This window comes from Styela clava, chromosome 12 (genome assembly GCF_964204865.1).
Source record: "Styela clava chromosome 12, kaStyClav1.hap1.2, whole genome shotgun sequence".
In the NCBI taxonomy this organism is placed as follows: domain Eukaryota; kingdom Metazoa; phylum Chordata; class Ascidiacea; order Stolidobranchia; family Styelidae; genus Styela; species Styela clava.
In genome coordinates, this window is record NC_135261.1 from 6502304 (window position 1) to 6522466 (window position 20163).

Below are 20163 nucleotides of genomic sequence, written 5' to 3' on the forward strand. Positions count from 1 at the left end.
ATCAAAATTTAAAAAAAACGAGAAATGTGATCAGCCCGGCAATTGACAAAAAAGGCACTCGTTGCCAAAAAAATGAAGCACTATATAATAAGCGTTGGTACCTAAGTCATACCTTCATTATCGTAAATCGATACTCTTGTGCTGGTTCTCACTACAAAATGGGTTTGTTAGCATCCTTCATTCTTACGTTCCTATGCGTAGTTGAATGTTGCGCTCAAGAACATCGAAGTAATATTAGCATTATGACAATGAGTCCAGAGATCGAACCTGGCTCGGGAAATTCTGATAACAACATAAGTCTATCTAGTGAAATTGAAAACGTAACTTCAACAAAAATCGATCAATACGATATCAGAATCAAAGCGCTCGAACAGAAACTGGAAGAAATTGAGAGAGAGAAAGTAAAGAAGTGCTCGCCAACGTCATGTGAGTTTAAGAAAATATATCTGTTTGTAGGCTCTCTTACTATTTCTTCTAGTTTGCTTCACCTTTCTATGTTTATCAAATTGCAGATAAAATTATATAGTATCAGCATAGATTTAGGTTTTATTAAGAAATCGATGGTCTTTGTTGTAATCCCGATAAGTAAATTAAAGAAAGGATTTTATATTTAATTTCCAGATTTTATCAATCAAGGGGGTGGGTGGGATGTAGTCTGAAGATTATATTTGCCAAGTTAGATCGAAACAGCTAGGGGGTCCGGTAAAAAGCGTTTCAAGCTACGAAAAATTGATATGTATGATACAAAAAGATCATTTTTAATTTTTTTACATTTCAAAAATGGGGGGAGGGAAGGCCCCCAAAACCACCCCCTGGCTACGCTCTTCATGAGTCTAAAAATTGGTTTTATATTTAATGCTGATTTCATTATCCCAATTTTTAATATAAGACTTCTAGTATAAGATTTTCAGAGAGAGTTTTGAGAGAGTATATATTTTCAGTTTTAGACACCTGGGACATGGCATCTCTAATCATGGAAAAAGCTCGAGAAACGGCAATAAATGGTAAAATATTTGATTGTTTTTAAATAATTACAGACTTGTAATAAATATTTAATTGATAAGGATAATTTCATGAACACAAGAAAGTCAATGTATGTGATAATTTAGAAATACAAATACAACTCTGCTGATTGCGACCCTCACGTGTGGGAATTTCGTAAACTATAATAATTATTCTTTAGCTCCAAACGATTCTCAATGTCAAACAACATGTCGGCCAGGCAAGAAAGGCACTGAAGGTGCAAAAGGTGATATCGGATCACCAGGACAAAATGGCGCCACGGGACGTCAGGGAGCTAAAGGAGAAAGCGGAACACCATGTAATTGCTCACGATATGATGAGTTGGCACGCAAAGTTCAAATCCTCGGAGAAAAAGGTTAATATCTCAAATTGATACCCTTCTTATACTTTATTACATTATTTTATTTTAAAATCTAACGTTAATTGATTGTGTCGCAAGTGTTACATATGGCAAAAAATGGGGATTTGCATATAGCTCTCTTGATCTAAACGTCGATATGGGGCTTTGACTTTTTTAATGAATACAAATTTAAGGCAATTATAAAGCTTTTATATAATTCTATATTTTTTTTTAATTTTAGCTCGAGAATTACAACCCTTAGCAGATGGTTGGTATCGTGTTCCCAGTTACCCATATTGGTACAAATTGTTCAGAGTATCGTCAAGCTATCAAACAGCCAGAAAAAATTGCGAACTCATGGGTGGCCGATTAGCAGCGAATGGTATTCGTAATCCAACTATTCGCAGGTAATTTGCATATTACAATGATTATAGCATTTTCATTTAATCTTTCGGCTCAACACATTTAGAAATGGATACTATTCTAAAAAAATGAAAAAAATAAGCAATGGGTGCTAGCAATTAAATGTTTTATTTTCATTTGTCGTTTTCAATAAAATAAAGAATGTTAGAAATTTAAAATCGTAAAAAAAATACACTAAACTAATTATTTGTAAATTTTAAATCATAACATTGTAGGTCCCAATTCATCTTTAATGTGTTTAAAATAATATTATTTTTAGCGATCTTCTCGACACGTTCATCAGAAGAACAGGAACTTCGATCTGGATAGGACTTGACGACCTCGAGAAACAGGACAACTGGAAATGGTCGGACGGAGTTTCATCAACTTCTTCTAATACACCATGGGGTGAAGGAGAACCAAATGGTCCAACTGAAACATGTGGTTGTATGTGGAGTACCCTACAGTACAGATTAGCAGATATCCGTTGTAATTATCAAACATTCTACCTTTGTGAGAAATAATTAAAAGATCCCTTCTGTTTTACTTATAATTAATTTAATTATTATTCAAAAAATTGAATCGATCTTGATCTTGAGTTTTCTGAGAATGGCGCCGTTTGAATTTCGCACCTTCGTCAATTTTTATCGGATAATTTTTAAGTAAATTTTATGGTTAATACATGAAATAAAATGCAAGTTGCTTTGTTCGGGCCGCTTTTTTGAGCCTGAATTTCTTTCAGAAAATTATTATTATTAGCCTGGAACATCTATAGTATTTGTATATCTTGTTATAAATTGATTGCCATGACGGCTATAGCTTATCTAAAATGGCGGCATACTTATGTTATGGCGGCTATAGCAAGTGGAATAAAAAACTTTAGCCTGTCGGCTGTAAAGTTATCCTTGGTTTGTGTTTTCTTGCAGTAAAATATTGTTATTGTTGATAAAGGACTTTATAAACTCACAAGTAGGGTTGTGAGTTTCGAATATATTTTTTTTTCGAGTTGAATTTCGAATCACAAAGTTCCGATTCGAATATTTCCGCATCTGATTCTATTTAGTATATCATTGTATCATCGTTAACTATCTTCAAATTTGGTATAATTATCCTATAAATTTTGATAAAATAACAATAATGAGCTTGAAGAATGAAGAAAGTTACTAGAAAACACAATGCGTGCATGTATCAACTACCAAATATATTACGGCTAAAATAATTTTTTTGTTACATAAAGGTATACTAATTACTAAGGTACATATTTACTTACATACATATATGTTTGCAAAAATACAGGGTGTATAGTGAATGTTTCTTCCAAAATTGACCTTCAAAATTCATCCAATGATAAACGCTAGTTAGTAGGCCTACCGTATGCGCCATGATTTTTAAATAAGCAAGGGTAACGTGGGAAGCATCGCAGACATGTTTATAAGAAAGAAAACAGTGATTTTTTATTATAATCATATTATGGTAGATAATTTGAAGAAACGTTTATATATTAAAATATTTGCGAAACTTCATAACATTTCGAGTAGTCGATCAAAATTGGGCAAAACCATTGGTCCCTCGAAAGATGCTACCAAAATAAAATATAACGACACTGGGAGTGTCACGGCTTTGGAAAGCTGTAAACGTAAGGAAAACGAACGCTTTTGGTCGATTTCAAAGCAGCGCCGCTTTGTCGTGCATTTGCCTTTGTTATATAAAAAAAATTTAAATAGAATCAAGCCCTTTTTTCTAAATTGCTCCGAATCGATTCGAATTGATATTGATTCGAATCGCTTCGATTCGAAATTCTGAAACTTACAATCCTACTCACAAGACTCTGTCTCTAATATTTATTCTGTATTAATATGTTATTTGGTTTAAAGGATTTTGCATTGTATATACGTGTATATGCTGGGTTATTATGGAAAATGAATACGAATAAATCATTTGCTTTGTATTTATTTAATTTAAACGAAAGTTTCAAATAATCATCTCAAAGAAGTATGTTTCTTCTAATTTGATTCACTAGTGCAATCTTATAAGTTCAGTACCTCAGCATGTCAGCAAATTTTCAACCAATATTTCGCCAGGCTATGTATGAATACGTAGCACAGCATATTATACTTCAATCAGGTATGGTTAAATCATACCCAGGCAAGCCTCGGGTGAACAAAATCAAATCAAGGTATTGCAGTCTTTTCCACTCATAAAAACCTCGCTTAAGTCGTGCACAAACAAACTCGCATTACGCATCCGGAAACAATCTCGGACTTTGATAAAATCGAGAGTAGATGACAGACTTGGGCGTCGGATAATCTCGATGCAGTGATTGAAGTTCCTATTTGCCCAATGCTCAAGTTGTAGTGTTTGCTCAATTTGCAATATAAAACTTGCAGGCACGGACATTTTAACTTAAATTAAAGTCGCAAAAAGAGTTGTTACAATCAGAAGATATTTGGTTAACTCCGATAGTGATAAAGAAACCACTCAGGTTGTGTACCAGGTTATACCAGGTTAGGGTGCAGGATGTGTCGCATCTTGGTGCGCACACTTCAAGAGTACCGAATTATATTTCGGAAGAAATCAATCGGTCTATTCTGTAGGTGACTTTCCGCATCCTGTTTACGTCGTACATGTATCTAACATGTATGTACATGTATTTTGCCGTAACTGTATCTTTCTGAGTGCCAGCAATTACAAGGTAGTGTACATAAATAGTACACGGGAAAAGTAATGTTTGGCCTACTTTCTCAATATGACCTCCAAGAGTGCGACGTCGGGGAAAATGCGAGAACCGATACGCCCACGCAAAATCCCAACACGATAATAAGGGATTTATTACCTTTTTATCGTTGACAGTAAGTCGTTCCCATTTAACGACAGTCGCAGATAGAATTAGATATGAATTCTTACTAACTTATATGTAAGGTTTGATTGAAACGGAGTAAATGCATTCTTTCTTCTCTGCGACGCGTTTGATAAGTTACGATGATATTTCTTCAGCATCTTGTCGCCGTTGATGAAGTAATAACTCGTTTTCTCTTACTGGACTCCTAGTTGAAATCAAGCATCGTCGCCCTAATGGAACAAGATACATAAAGAGAATAAATACCGTTGTGAGGGGCTAAATACCACGTCACGCTTATCAGCGACTTTTTCGGTAAAAATGTAGCTTCGAGCCTGACTCGAGAAATTCTGTTAACGACGGAAGCCTATCTAGTGCAATTGAAAATGTAACTTCAACAAAAATCGATCAATACGATTTCAGAATCAAAGCTTTGGAACAGAAACTGGAAGAAATTGAGAGAGAAAAATTAAAGAAGTGCTCGCTAACGTCGTGTGAGTTTAGAAAAATATATCTGTTTCTTGATTCTATTCCGATCTTTGCAATAATTTAACTTTGATTTAAAATATATAATATCAGCATAGATTTTCGTCTCATTCTAAGCCAATGTTGTTAGTTCTGAACCAGGGATGTGCAACAGGCGGCTCGCCGAACCATTTAGTGTGGCTCTAGTCAACACTCAAATATTTATCCATCAAGAATAATATCCTAATCCGACAGTTTATGTTGAAAACGATGCTTACATGGATATAAACACATAATGTTCTTGCTTTTGTCGCTGCGTTAAATATTTCGCCGTTTTGCCCGGTGTATTTATTACCAATTACTTTAGGGCTGAGCGATAGTCGCATTATCATTTCTTGCCTTTCTCGCTTAATTTTTTGTGTGGCTCGGCGATATGTCTGAAGTTGGTTATTATGGCCCGCCGATAAAAATGTAACACATCCCTATTCTAAACCAAGAAAATCAAAAAGAAGTTAGATCTGAATGCCAGATTGTATCACAAGTTTTATCGCGAGTTTTGAGTACAAAGTATTCCTTTTATATTTATTGCGATATTCAATTATTACTATTTGGATTTTCAGCTTCATGATTTAAGGGATTCTCTTTACAGTTTTAGAAACCTGGGACATGGCATCTTTAATTGTGGAAAAAGCTCGAGAAACAACACTGAATGGTAAAATTATTGATTTTTTAATAAACAATTGCTGACTTGTATTAAATAGTTAAAATCATAATTGCATGATATCAGAAAGTCAATATAAGCGACACATTAGAAATACAAATACAACTCTGCTAAATGCAACACTCACGTGTAAGAATTTTGTAAACTAAAATATTTATTCTCCAGTTCCAAATGATTCTCAATGTCAAACAACATGTCGGCCAGGCAAGAAAGGCCCCGAAGGTACAAAAGGTGATATCGGACGACCAGGACAAAATGGCGCCACAGGACTTCAGGGAGCTAAAGGAGAAAGCGGAACATCGTGTAAATGCTCACAATATAATGAGTTGGCACATCAAGTTCAATTCCTCAAACAAAAAGGTGACTAGCACAAATCCATATCATTCTTTAAGGTACTCCCGTAGTATTTGAACTAAGATGGCGGACACCGGAACGTAGTATGTGTACCAGGTTATGGTTAGGCCTTAATTTCAGGTACAAATACTGCGAGAGTCACTTGGCTGAACCCCGAACTCGTAATAGAACTAAAATAAGGAAAATTGAAAAAAAAAACTAATCCTAAACTTGTACACATACTATGTTCAGGTGTCCGCCATATTGTGCCTCACATGTTGTAAGCGGGCAAGAATTATTGATTTTTAATTGCTGTTTAGATCTAAAAGTCAATACTGTAGAGTCAGACCTATGGATCGTTGATATGTTGTTATTTTCTTGGTAATTTTTTTTCTTATCTTTATGAAAAAATCGCTTATCCCTGTAATTACTGGACCCATTGCTTTAACATTTTCGGTAGTTAAAGATTGTAATTTTGACGAAAAAACTATTACTTTCATTTATGCGCTTCCTGTCTCTATGTTCGAGCATAGCTCTTATGTAATTTTCAAAGCATAAGCAATTATCAAGCACTTTTATATTTGTACTCATTTATTTTCAGCTCACGACTTACAACTCGTAGCGGAAGATTGGTATCGCGTTCCCGATTTTCTATTTTCGTACATAGTAGTCAAAGTACCGTCAGACTATCAAACTGCCGGGAAACACTGCGAACGCATGGGTGGCCGATTAGCAGAAAATGATATACGGAGTGCAGCTATTCACAGGTAATATAACATTGGGATTTTTTGTACAAGGCCAAAAAACTCACAAATTTTTGCATTAATGGGGGGGGGGGGGGGGGGCTTTGTACAAATATTCCCAATATTGTATATTACAAAGATAGTAGTATTGTATTGACATTTAGTCATTTGGCTCAACGAATATATAAACATCAATACTATTAAAAAAAAACTTTGACAATCGCATGTATCCCACGGGAAAGCTGAGATGCTTCAATGTCGCTACCCTCATGTGTTTCTTCGTATAGGGTATAAAAGTTATGTTGTTTCTGGCTTATTTTGTCACGTAGAACGAGCGGACACCGGAGCGAAGCATGTGTACCAGGCTAGATTTAGGCAGGCATAATTTCAGGTACAGATACTACGGGAGTCACTTGAACTCGTAATGGAACTAAATAGGAAAAATTGGAATAAAATTATGGTCTAACCCTAACCTGGTACTCATACTACGTTCAGGTGTCGGCCATTTTGTTTCACATACTTCGGGAGAGTCCATATTTTTTGCCAGCAAGTATATAACCTCGATCCTACAGTTTATATTTGAAAAGGCACCCACGTGGATAAAAACACGTAATATTTCTTGCTCTTGTCGCCACGTAAAATCTTCCACCGTTTTGCGCGGTGCTTTTATTACTGTAACGCTAAGCGATAGCCACATCCTCTTCATTTACTTTTCCCGCTAATTTTTGTGTGCTTCAGCTAAATGCCTGAAGTTGGTCATATGATCCACCGATAAAAATGTTGCACACCACTGGCTTATTTCTCTTACTTTTATTTTTATTTCGCATTTTATTCAATGCCTTAAAAAATAATAGGCCAAATTCCATTACTCCGATTTTAAAATTTTCCGGTTTTATTATTGGACTAAATTATATTGACTATGTTTGAAATATGATAAATATTATTTTCAGCGATCTTCTTGACAACTTTATCAGAAGTGCAGGAACTTTTATCTGGATCGGACTTGACGACCTTGAGGAACAAAACAACTGGAAATGGTCGGACGGAGTTTCGTCAACTTCTTCTAATACACCAGGGGTGGCCAACCTATGGCGCATGCGCCAAACGTGGGGCATTGCATGATTAGAGGTGGCGCATTGCATCTTTAACTCTTTTCATGCCAAAATTGTTAATTGCACTTGGCTTCTCCACACCAAGCCGTTTTTTTTTGCAATATACATGGTGACTTTTGATTGTACCTAAAATCTATTCTCCTTACTCCACTTCGCCCACTTACGGCTTGTTGGAATTAGAAACAACAGGCGATTATCGACGTTAGCTTTTGGACGGACTTTATGACATTCATCCTATACTTTTAGCAAAAATTAGTCTCAGTAACAACATTAACTCCAAGAATAAAAAAAACTGGCGAAAGTAAAACAGCAGCAAAAGTCTCATAAAGGCGGTACTTAAACAAAATTGATCAATTTTATTTATTATACTTCCTTGCTCAATTTCTATTCATGTGAAGTTGTAAATTGTAAAAACTACATATACGTGTGTATATATGTGTGTGTATTATAAATTTATATAATTTCAACAAGAAGCGGACATTAGGCGTGGGAATACAAGAGATTTACGGCGCATCTGAAACATTATGTTTAAAACGTGGCGCATGGTATGTGAAAGGTTGGCCACCCCTGTAATACACCATGGAGTGAAGGAGAACCAAATCGCCAAGATGAACGATGTGCTTGCATGTTTGGACTTGTGCAGTACAAAGTAATAGATATCGAATGTATTTACCAAGCATTCTACCTTTGTGAGAAATACGGTAATTGAAAACCCCTAGTTTTCCTCCTAGTTAAAGGGGATAATATTCAGAAAGTTGTATCGATGTTTATCTTTTTGCGAACGACGTAAGTTGTATGTTTACTACATGAAATCAAATACACAAACTTTCCTTTTTTCTGAAAATTGTTATCAACTGCCTCGGTCGGCTAGCACCTGTATAACTAGTGATAGAAATAATAGATTATTGCTTATTTTGTCCTGGTTTTCGACTTTATGGCAGCGACAACTTGTGGGCTATGTGACTTGTTGCTTATTTTGTGCTTGCGTGCATATAGATTATCGAAAGTGACGGAAAACCTAGTTTCTATGGCGACCATCGGCTATGACAATTAGATCTTGTTAGAAATCGAGGCTGCAGCGATTATAAATTGTTGCTAATAACGACTCGGGCCTGTCGACTATACAGTAATCGTTGGATTGCGATTGCATAGTCTTTTATTCACCACAGTAAAAAATTATTATCATTGGTTAATGATCAAAAATAAATATTATTATCTGACGTAGGGATGGATTATTCACTTCAAGTTCAATATTTTCCACATTTTAATCCGCATAATCAATCAATTGGCTAAGTAAGCCATTTTCCAATGCGACTAAGATTAACATGTTCCCAAAGTCATGCTAAAATCAAGCAGCATCTTTGATGCAAAGTGCTAGTATTTTTTCAACTTCAATTCCCCGAGACCGCATACCAAAGTGGCATCGAAATAGCTATTTCAATTCCGGGATTTTGGTAATTCTAATTTTGCTGACTGTTTCCATTTCCAAAAGCACTAGCACAATCATACACCACAAATTCAAATCATCTCAATGTCACATTTCCCATTTATCGCCTTTTTCAGCGATCGCGAAACAATAAGAATTAAATTTTAGTTCGGATGCAATTAACAACCACAACAACCACAACATATTTACACCGGACTAATTATTGTGTAGCTAAGAGAGATAAGATTTTTTTGTCCACCAGTCAGTTACTCGTCTTTAGTTAGCTACGTCCGTCCGCCACTCCACTTTTTTGGCGTGCCACATTCGTGAACGTTTAGTCTCATATAACTCAGTTCCTAACCCGAACTAAAATCAACCGAGATCACATACCAAAGTAGTATCTTATTTGTTCCTATGTAGTAAATAGGTCGCAAAATGTTTGAGAATACCAATAGAAATGATGCTATAATAGGGGTCAGGAAAAAACAAGGCCCATTTTCGTTGCGTAATATGGCCCATTAACATTTTTATGTTAAGGGAAAACTACAAGAGAAGAAAACAAAATCTTCACGCAAAATGGCCACTTTACTTTAATAATCAGAAAAAAAAATATTCCCACTTAGTAACAGAAAACAGCGTCATCATTCATTGCTACTACAATCGAAATCAAGCAGAGTCATGAATGAAACTAGCATTTGATGATACGTCTGTGGCCCACCTCAAAATAATTTTGTGGCCCAGCAGGAGTGGGCCATGGCCCATTGGTTGAGAACATGTGGCCTAGAATTAGATGAAACCCAAATGTCACACCAATAATAATATTATCTTATTTTCAGCATTTGTTTTTTTTTCAAATCAAAAAACAACAACACTACAAAAACAAGCAGATATAATTGCTGCAATCCGTACACGTAGCTGAGCAAACATTTATTTTTAAAATTCAGAACAATTTAGTTGTTCTGTTCCCGGCTGTTCTTTAAAATGCCACTCCGACCGTATGGCAATTAAGATGGATCAAGAAAGGAAACAGGTTTACTCTTTGTAGTAAATTAACGGTCATGCGTAATTATCATGTAGTGATATATTTTCAAAATCAGGTCAATTTGAAATACACCAGGTAACCAAGCAAGCTTAGGCTACATAAATTATCAACATAGTAAAATCCAACAACAAAAATGGAAAATACATTCTCATAGTCAACTACTGGAAATTTAACAGTTTTAGTGTCAAACGAGATAAGCAATGTGTCTCAAGCAGCAACAAGCCCCTTGAACGGATCCACCTACAAAATATCCCAAAACAGAGCAGCACAAGATATAAACGATCGCTACTGGGTGTCCAGAATTCGAAAAACAAATTACTTGAAACGAGACGGGTATGCTATCATATTCAGTCTAATCATATTGCCTGTCAGATACTAGTGTACATCATGCAGTGGGTAAGGTAACTAACGAATTACCAGCCACATTTTCCAACCTTTAAACTCAGAAAAATTCTTCTCATACTGTACCATTACAAAATTATTATTGTTATATTGTTAGCGTTTCCGCTACTTGGCGCTCACAAACTAAAGCACACGTAAATAATCAATTAATTTCAAAATATTTAGCAACTTGGTATTGAAAAGTACCGGCAGTTTATTTTAACCTATAGTATATCCCAGCTTTAAGATCGTTTTTGATTATAAACTGCAACACTTCTAGAGACAAAATAACCAACAATCTATTTTAATTACGCCCAAATGTTAGAAACTCGACTGAATAATGACCCAATACTAGTCGAAACTGTGAGAACGAGTCAATATTTAAACCGAGGTTGAAAATCTATCTGAGCAACATAAGTGTCTGGGAGGCTTTCATCAAGTGGTGAGATTCAGACGGTTCGCACCGGTTCTATAGAACCGTCTCACGGAATTTCATGAGATCAGCAAGCCGACTAGCATTACTGGTTACTGTTAATGTTCTGTTTGTAAGAGAACCGCCTGACCACAGTGACTTTTGTGAAGAAACCGGCTGACAAAAAAATTGAATCTCACCACTGCTTTTAACTGTTAAGCTATCATTATGTTATCGGCGGCTGTTATGACTATGAGCAAGAAAGTAATGAAATGATCTTTCGTAAAAACCTTCGGCCACCAGTCAAAATAAACAAAAATAGTATTTAGCCAGTTAGGGTTAAGATGAGGGTTAGGAATGCAGAGTGCTCTGAAAACCCGAACCCTAACTGATTGATTATTAATTTGTTATTTTTAAAACATGGGGGAGGGAGGGGTAATCTTACAGTTTTTGCAAAAAGGACGGGGGTGAGGGTTATCGCATTAATTTATAATAGCAATTTGTATGATATGAAAAGAATGATATAAGTCGGTTTTAAGAACCATCAAATTATAATCGCCAAAGTAGCGGTTCAATTTCGAGTCTTGACAGAAAAAGTTTAAAAAAAACGAATTTTCCATCAATCACCATAATAAAGTTTACCACATGATACGACTTTTGTACGTACTAAATTAACTCGTTTATTGGGTTTAAGTGTTGTTGACCTACCGTAAGTTTTGACTTCGAAAGACTTGTTTGTGTCCATATATATCATGAAATATACGAGTTGAGTTTTGTTCTGTAATCTGTGTTCCTAATCCGATACTTCAAGATCTACTTTTCAATGATCTGCCTGATAAATAGCTTGAATGGATTTGTTTACAATCCGAGCATTATCCATACAAGGAAAGCATTTTTATAAAAGGTAAAACAATTCTGGAGCATCTAAATTGAAAAATGCTTAACAGTTGGATGTATGAGGTAGAGAGGCAGATCGCTTTATTCTTATTCGTGTTGGAAAGCAGAAGAAGCGCGCTCGGTGCACGAAAATGAAATTGCTACTTTGGTGTTCGGTTTTTTTGGCATTGATTTATCTGTCATCTACGTAAGTAATTAAATTTATTTTTTACTTTTTTATATGAGGGTTTGAACTCTTTTCAGTCTGAGCAACCAACATCTTCTACACCAGGGGTGAGCAACATTTCAACGGCGGGCCATATAATCAACGTCAGACATCTAGCCGGATCCTACAAAACAAATAGTGGGAAAGGCATGAATGCGCCTATCGCTCAGACTAAAGATTTAACGCAGCGACAAAAGCAAAAAAAAAAAATCATCCATGTGAGCGCCTTTTCAAACGAAAACTGTCGGATTAGGAATTTATGCTTGATGGGGGAAATATTGAGTGTCGATAAGGGCCATACTAAATAGCTTGGCGGGTCGTGTCATGGCCCGCGGGACACCTGTTGCACACATCTGTTCTAGACAGAGAAGAGTTACTATTTTTAAATGTTTTGGAATCTTCTCAGAATCTTGTATAACGTACAAGGTCTTGTATGAGCGACCACTGTTATCTAAGGTTGTTGCTTTGTTTTGAAAAAGCTGGAATTTCTGGCATAGCTTTGCGACTTTATTTCACTCTGCAGTTATATAGTTATCATTGAATTTTAACCTGCCATGACAATACGCTTAGATTTAACGATTCAACCACTAGTTTAAGTTAGGTCTAACCATGCTGGTTTTTCACGCTTTAGAATTTTTAATTCAAACCCATGTCCACCACTTCACTCGTAATTGGGTGGGCAATTTCAAACTAAACAAAATCATCTTTTTCGACGAAATAGTAGCGCTATGCGTTTCAGACTCGTCAAGTACTTACTTGTCTAGAGTGCTAATGCCTTAAAAATACGTATATATGTTAGTATTTATCCTGAATACTGCATAAAAAATAACATTTACGTGGAAGACACATAATTAAAATAGTTTATAGAGTATTTATCTGAAAATAAGACATATAGCAAGTCACTATTATGCGGGTGTCCATCTCTATTATACAGTATAAATATATGCATAGTTAAACAGTCTTCCATAGCATATTAAACTCCATTAGTGTATTCAAAAACATTTCATCATGACTTGGTACACCTACTCTCTCTCATTGTGACACTGTTTAGTTTAATTTCTGTTATTTTGTTTTTCTATTTTTGACAGTGCTACGATTGGAGAAAGACAAAAACCTGCAGAAGGTAAAGTATTACAATCAATTAGTATAATATTCGGCGGATTGCCACATTATATCATTTGCTATAAACTAGGGAGCAGAGCCTAACTATAGCTATGAGAAGACATACAAAATCAATTAGAAATATTTTACCGATGGCAGTATATAATTTCAACTTCGACTAGTGAATTCAGAAAGAGCCAGCTCCAGATCGCAAGTCCAGAGTTGTTTCATAGCCGAGCATTGCACTATATTTTCATAATTTTAAAAGTTTTAAAATGTAATATTGTTGGTTGGAAGAAAAATTGGTGCCTTTTAAACATTTATAAATATGAATGAAGGCTTACCGTTACGTAAATATGTTTCAACAATGTAAACTTCAACAAAACAGTAATTTCGTAAATGTGGTAAAATAGAAATTAGGGCTTTAATTGGCGCTCCAGAAATATGTGCTTCATCAACCTGATAATCTGGTACAATACTATGTTCAGGTTGGGCGCCACCCTGGTGCACATACTTCGGAAACACCCTTTAATCAACAGTAAAAATTGAGTTGTTGTTTTCATTTTAAAATTATAAATTTGCTCATTTAAACTTTATTCAAAATTTTTACTCTTTCAGAATATAGCAAGACTATCCGCCGCAAAAGAGGACTCTTTAATGATATTTCAAATGCAGTGGGAGGAGGATTTAGAAAAATATATGAAGGTAGCAAATGGGTCGTGAAAGCTATGAATAAAGCATATGAACATACTCCAATTGGAATGCTAGACAAGGCCGTTTCCAACTCGAATACTGCATTAGGAAGATATTGGAAAGCAACGAAAAATGAAGCAACTGAATTTGCACTGCATTATGCTGCGGCAATATGAGTTGAAACATAAAAACATAGCGTTGCGTATTATCAAAACTGTCAAAAATTACATATTCACAAATGTTTTGTGTTGTTCGTTTTATACTCACATTTGAGAGAGCATTTGAGATAGTCATTGGAAACAAGAGAGCTATGCTCAAATATATGGACACGTAGAGTCACATAATTTTGATGACGTCATAGCGAAAAAAAAAGTAATAGCCTTCTGGAGAAAATTTTTATCTTTAACCACTAAAAATTTCAAAGCAATTGGTCCAGTATTCGAAGAGAAAAGCGACTTTTAAAAACGTGTCAAGCGGTACTGAGTTAGCAGTCAGGCAGCATCTTACCTGTACACTGTAGGCCATATACGGTAATTGATCACAGAACAGTTGTTCCCTCGCAAATTTTATGTTGTTTACACTTTAGGACAGATAATTGATCACAGAACAATTCTTCCCTTTCAAATTTTATGTTGTTTCCAGTAGACTCTCATCAAAATAAACAAATATAGTAGGCTACAAGTGCTACAACGCTTGCATTACTGCACTGGTAGGACAGTGAAAGAATAAGTTACGGTAATTTCATTGTGGTAAGACACCGGTACCGGCACCAGTACCAGTATCGTACTTACGTACTGAGCTACCAGTACCGGTTAGCAGTCAGCCAGCATCTTACCTGTACACTGTAGGCCATATACGGTAATTGATCACAGAACAGTTGTTCCCTTGCAAATTTTATGTTGTTTACACTTTAGGACAGATAATTGATCACAGAACAATTCTTCCCTTTCAAATTTTATGTTGTTTCCAGTAGACTCTCATCAAAATAAACAATTATAGTAGGCTACAAGTGCTACAACGCTTGCATTACTGCACTGGTAGGACCGTGAAAGAATAAGTTACGGTAATTTCATTGTGGTAAGACACCGGTACCGGCACCAGTACCAGTATCGTACTTACGTACTGAGCTACCAGTACCGGTACCGAACCTGTAGGTCTGATATTCCGTTCCGCATACGATAGGCTATAAAACTTGCATTGCAGCATTAGTAATACCGCGGAAGGAATAAGTCAATTTCACTGCGTTACGGTACCTGTATGGCAACTTACCAGTACCGACCTACAGTAGCTGTAGTACTGAGCAAGACAATCGATCGCGAAACCGCTTGAAATAAGTGTAAAACAGTGTTCCCATGAGTAAAAATAAATACCGCGAAATTTTGTATGAAATATCATATCTCATAGGATTCATATAAAATTTAAGAATAAACAAAAGTAATAGCCTTCTAGCGAAAAAATTAATCTTTAACCACTGAAAATTTCAAAGCAATTGGTCCAGTATTCGAAGAGAAAAGCGACTTTTTAAAAACGTGTCAAAGAACAAGAACAAGAACAACAAGAACAAGAACAAGAACAAGAACAAGAACAAGAACAACAACAACATAATATTGAAACGATCGTTATGTCCACTACGTGTCCAATAAAGTTTGTTTCTGAAAACTTGAGGTTGCTGTTTCGCTGAAATTAATCGTTTGGGTGTCGCTGCTGTATATATAACCAGCTTTGGTTCCCCGCGGCTTTCTTTCTCCAGTAAAACTGTGTCATTTCTCGTTTTTTGAATATTGTATGATTGTTTCTTCACTGATTGAAAAAAAATAAACTTGACTTGTTTGGAATATAAATCGATTCATTGTTCAACTTGAGATCATAATTAAGACCCTTCTAGAGCTAGGGTTCCAAAACTGGGGTACATGTATCCCCAGAGTTATATTTCAAAAGGTACATTAAGTATCAGGATATTCTTTCTATCAATTTAATTCTGCTTCGGAATATTTTCCACAACTGTTGTTAATACTTCGCAATGCAGGCGCATTCATCACATTAAAATTATCAAGTCGATATATTGTAGTGTTCGTTTAAGCTTGGATTACTTCATGAATAACCCTGTGCGCTTTGATTAGTACTAATCATGCAGCTTTTCATATTAAACTAAAATAATCAAAGTCTTCAGAAAATTTAGAGGAAAAGAGTATCGATGAACAAAAGTTTGTTCTAGGGCAGGGGTGGGCAACACTTGGCACGCGTGCCAAACTTGGCACGCGAGCTCATTTATTCGGCACGCGAGCGAGACCTCGGAACGTGATCATTCTCCTTCAGATAAAAAGTTTCAAGACTCTGAATTATGTGATGAAACCAGATGTTCGTTCATTCATTATCGTTTGTTTAACAAACCGTTATTCAAACTCTTTTCGTACTTTCATGACATATGGCTACAAAAATATATTATGACGTAACAAATGAGTAAGCTCTCGAGAAATTTTTGTCGAAAAGGGCGCAGCATTCATTTAGGTACATTCCTACGTAATATAGTTCGTCTGTGTCACCCTTTTACTTCATTTCTGCTTGATTTATGAAGTTGTACAGCTCATGTTGGTTAATGTCACTTGCTAACTCACTGTTATAAATTGATTTCGGGAGCAATATAAGCGATTAGTAAAGGGAATGCAAGAGAGGAATGCAGAAAACGAACTATTGCCTGATTCGGATGCCATTCCCGAAAATTCTTCGTGTCTTAAAAACTATGCAACTGCATTACTCTCCATGTTTTCATCTACATATGCTTGTGAATCTCTGTTCTCAGTTATCAAGTCTCGTAACATAGACTTATCTGGAGAGACAAAATCCCTGACAAAATTGTTATGAGCCACATTGGCCAATTTTGCAACCAAAACGCTTACGGTATACCGTACTGACAAGTGTCTGAATGCGAAGCAATCCGTGTTGCACAAAAATGCTAAAATGTGACATATGCGATATACCTGAAAAATAGGATTTCGTGGATGCGCAATATCTGAAAACTCGAGGATTTGCCGCAGGGATTTATTGTATTCAGAAATCCCCGACATTCAAACACTTTTTAACATTTCTCCCTGACGCAAATTTGACCACTAAAATCCCGGACATGTTAGGGAAAAATATGGCGTATAGCAGGGATGGCGAACCACTGACCCGCGGGTCACAAACTGACCCATCGCGTTTTATTCGTGACCCGCCAAAGCGCGAATAAAATAAAATAAAATGCTAACATATCAGTGATAAAACCGGCCCTAAATCAATCTAACAATTACTAAACTATTATAATGTGCCGTCAGTTGGGCAGTCAGGGCTGGGATGGCTTATATTCAAATTGTTAATTTCCGGTGAGGTAATTTTCAAAATCCTAATATTGGACGAATAACTGCACCGCTGTGTGCCCTTATTCAGCTATTAGCTCTGACATCGTTTACGACATAACAATGCAATTGATGTTCATTTCTCGCAACGGGTTGTCTCTTTCAGAAGAGCATCTGCAGACTGTTTTAGGGGTTATACCAAAACTAGATGCTACATTGCATTTTATCAGTTTCTCACCTACAATGCCGTTGCGAACACTGAAATAGAGAGACTTGAAATAAAAACCTAGATATTTGGAATACCAATGGGGAAGTGTAAAAGTGCTTTTAATATGGTTAAAGCTGATGGATAAATATAACACTATCAAAGTGGCATCCCTCCAAACTCTTTGGAACCGTAAAATAATTTGCCGCATCATCCTAAACGTTATTCATATGTGTGTTTTCGTACACTAATTTCATAAAATCGAGTGCCATAAAAAGTCCCTGATACAAGTGCTGTATAAGTAAAGCCATAAACTACACCAACACAAACAGAACTTTTGTATCATGATTTGTTTCAGAAGTTTTTTTTTATAGATACAAACATTGATTAAATATCTGTCACCCACTCTCTTCTGTTCCGCGATAAAAATATAATTTTTGACCCATTCATTGAAAAAGGATGGCCATCCCTGGCGTATGGCAACCCTATCGTAACAGGAGCAACCCGAAAGATGAAACCAGAAGTTCGTGTATTTCTTCGAAAGTTACAAAATACAAACCCAATGTAAAATCTCTATCAGCGGTAATGCATCTGCAGAAGTTTCACTGATATTGAATAGGAAAAGTAATCGGTCTTTGTCGGACTGATATTTTTTCTGAATAGTGAAGTTTGTACATGTTTAAAAGGTTTGTTATTGTGCATTTTTGCTTTGAAAGTAGCAAAGAATTGTTTTTAATTTTGGTTGGCACGCGGAAGAATTTTGTCGTTAAATTTAGCCGATTTTGGCACGCGAGCCGAAAATTCTAGGGTATAGGGGGATGCAATGTTTATTGTCGGTGGGCCATATAACCAACCGCAGACATCTGGCTGAGCCACACAAAAAATTGTTTTTCCCTGTGTATAACGAATTAAATATCAGCGATAATCAAAATTGAAACGGCAAGAGAAGAGAATGCGACTATTGCTTGCCTTCCAGTAAAAAAGACACCGAACAAAAGTGCGAAAGATTCAACGCAGCGAGAAGAGCAAAAATCCTTACGTATTTTTACACATGTGATGCTAGATGGAGGAAAATCTGAGTGTGGACAAGGGCCACACTAATATTGTGGCCCGCGGGCCGCATGTTGCACACCCCTTATCTAGGGTAAGCAGTGAATGAATACACATTCCACTTTTGTAAATCTTTCACTAGTGTTGTCAAATAGCAAACACGCTATGATAGTAATTTCATTTTATATAAAAGGTTATTTTGTTCGATTCTTATGCATTGCAACAACAATTAGATTACGCAAATAGAAAAGCGAAATGGTCATAACTGTATACTTGCTAATTGTATCGGAATTGCATTATACTCCGCTTTAAGGTGTGCAAAATTTTCGACCTTCCCGCAAAGAAAACTCCTGAGGCCTAAAATTCTATGTCCTCCACATTTTAGTTGATACATTTGAACTGGTATATATAAGAAATCTTTAAGATATTGTTTAGAATTTAAATCAAGGGTGGAGAGGGGTCAAAAGTTTTGCACACATAAACTGGCGGGCCATGTAAGCGTGACGTAAAAAGTCATATTTTATGAACAAAATTTCATTTACAATGTCACAAAAGCAAAAGTGGGAAACAATAAGCCTCGTGCCAAAACTAAATTTAATCGCAATCTCAACAAATTCCTTGAGCCAAAACATCAATTTGGTTTGATAGTGGTAGCATCAGGCGGACTGATTCGACCCGCGGGCCGTCCTATGCCCATGTTAGATTTAGATCAACGTTTCCCAACTGGGTGGAAATTCCTTCTAAAGGAGAAATTTTTGCCAATTCTTTTTCGAAGATGCGAGAAATTGCCAGGTTACCAATGTTGAGTGCCAGTTATTATAGGATGTGTCAAGATATGATTTTGTCACCAATCTCGGCAAAATTGCGAATAAATAGTTGTCATTTTCACACAAAAAGTCGTCTGCAAATAGCCATTAATTTTGGCACAGGGCTCTTGATATCTGGTAGGTGGCGCTCGAGCATCACTCAGATCAGCGTTAATTGATTTTCTTATGAATTGTAACCTATTCAGATACAGCTCATTTAAAAACACAGCGGCGTCTTTACATCTCCATTTTTTGCCGTAAATAGCAGTGGCTCAAGAGGATGTTTTGGATGTCACGTGACTATTTTTCAAAATTCAGCCAGCATGCCAAAGCTTGCTCAAAGCAATGTTTCGAGGCCCTAAATGAAGTGAGAGACTCACTGATTGAAGTCAGTCGCGACCGCGTCATCAACAATCTATTAAAACAGAGATAACAGTAAAATATTTTTATCTAGGAACTTGGAAACTTTTTAAATTTGAATTTATATTGTCATTAGAAAGAATCTTTATGACGCCATATACCTGGAATGCCATCTCGACACCTTCACCCGCAGTCACGATTCAATGCTCAATAATCTTCCAGGTGCCTCATCGGTTTCACACGAGAGAGAGAGAGAGGTTTATTTCATTTTGTCAAAC

The 20163-nt window shown here is 36.1% G+C and overlaps 3 protein-coding genes across 3 annotated transcripts; all 3 read left to right on the forward strand.

Annotated features, from left to right (window-relative positions):
* Nucleotides 1-132: 132 nt before the first annotated feature.
* Nucleotides 133-3005, forward strand: LOC120329837 (uncharacterized). Its single transcript, XM_078118763.1, has 5 exons — nucleotides 133-426; nucleotides 942-1004; nucleotides 1184-1378; nucleotides 1605-1770; nucleotides 2046-3005. The coding sequence occupies exons 1-5, from the start codon at nucleotides 159-161 to the stop codon at nucleotides 2287-2289; spliced, it is 936 nt and encodes a 311-aa protein (XP_077974889.1). The 5' UTR covers nucleotides 133-158; the 3' UTR covers nucleotides 2290-3005.
* A 1930-nt stretch (nucleotides 3006-4935) lies between these two features.
* Nucleotides 4936-8717, forward strand: LOC144430818 (uncharacterized). The gene is made up of 5 exons (XM_078118949.1): nucleotides 4936-5095; nucleotides 5716-5778; nucleotides 5953-6147; nucleotides 6722-6887; nucleotides 7814-8717. Exons 2-5 carry the CDS (start codon nucleotides 5733-5735, stop codon nucleotides 7983-7985), a joined length of 579 nt encoding a protein of 192 aa, XP_077975075.1. The 5' UTR covers nucleotides 4936-5095; nucleotides 5716-5732; the 3' UTR covers nucleotides 7986-8717.
* A 3437-nt stretch (nucleotides 8718-12154) lies between these two features.
* Nucleotides 12155-14410, forward strand: LOC120330037 (uncharacterized). Its single transcript, XM_078118854.1, has 3 exons — nucleotides 12155-12320; nucleotides 13427-13461; nucleotides 14058-14410. The coding sequence occupies exons 1-3, from the start codon at nucleotides 12265-12267 to the stop codon at nucleotides 14306-14308; spliced, it is 342 nt and encodes a 113-aa protein (XP_077974980.1). The 5' UTR covers nucleotides 12155-12264; the 3' UTR covers nucleotides 14309-14410.
* The last annotated feature ends 5753 nt before the right edge of the window (nucleotides 14411-20163 follow it).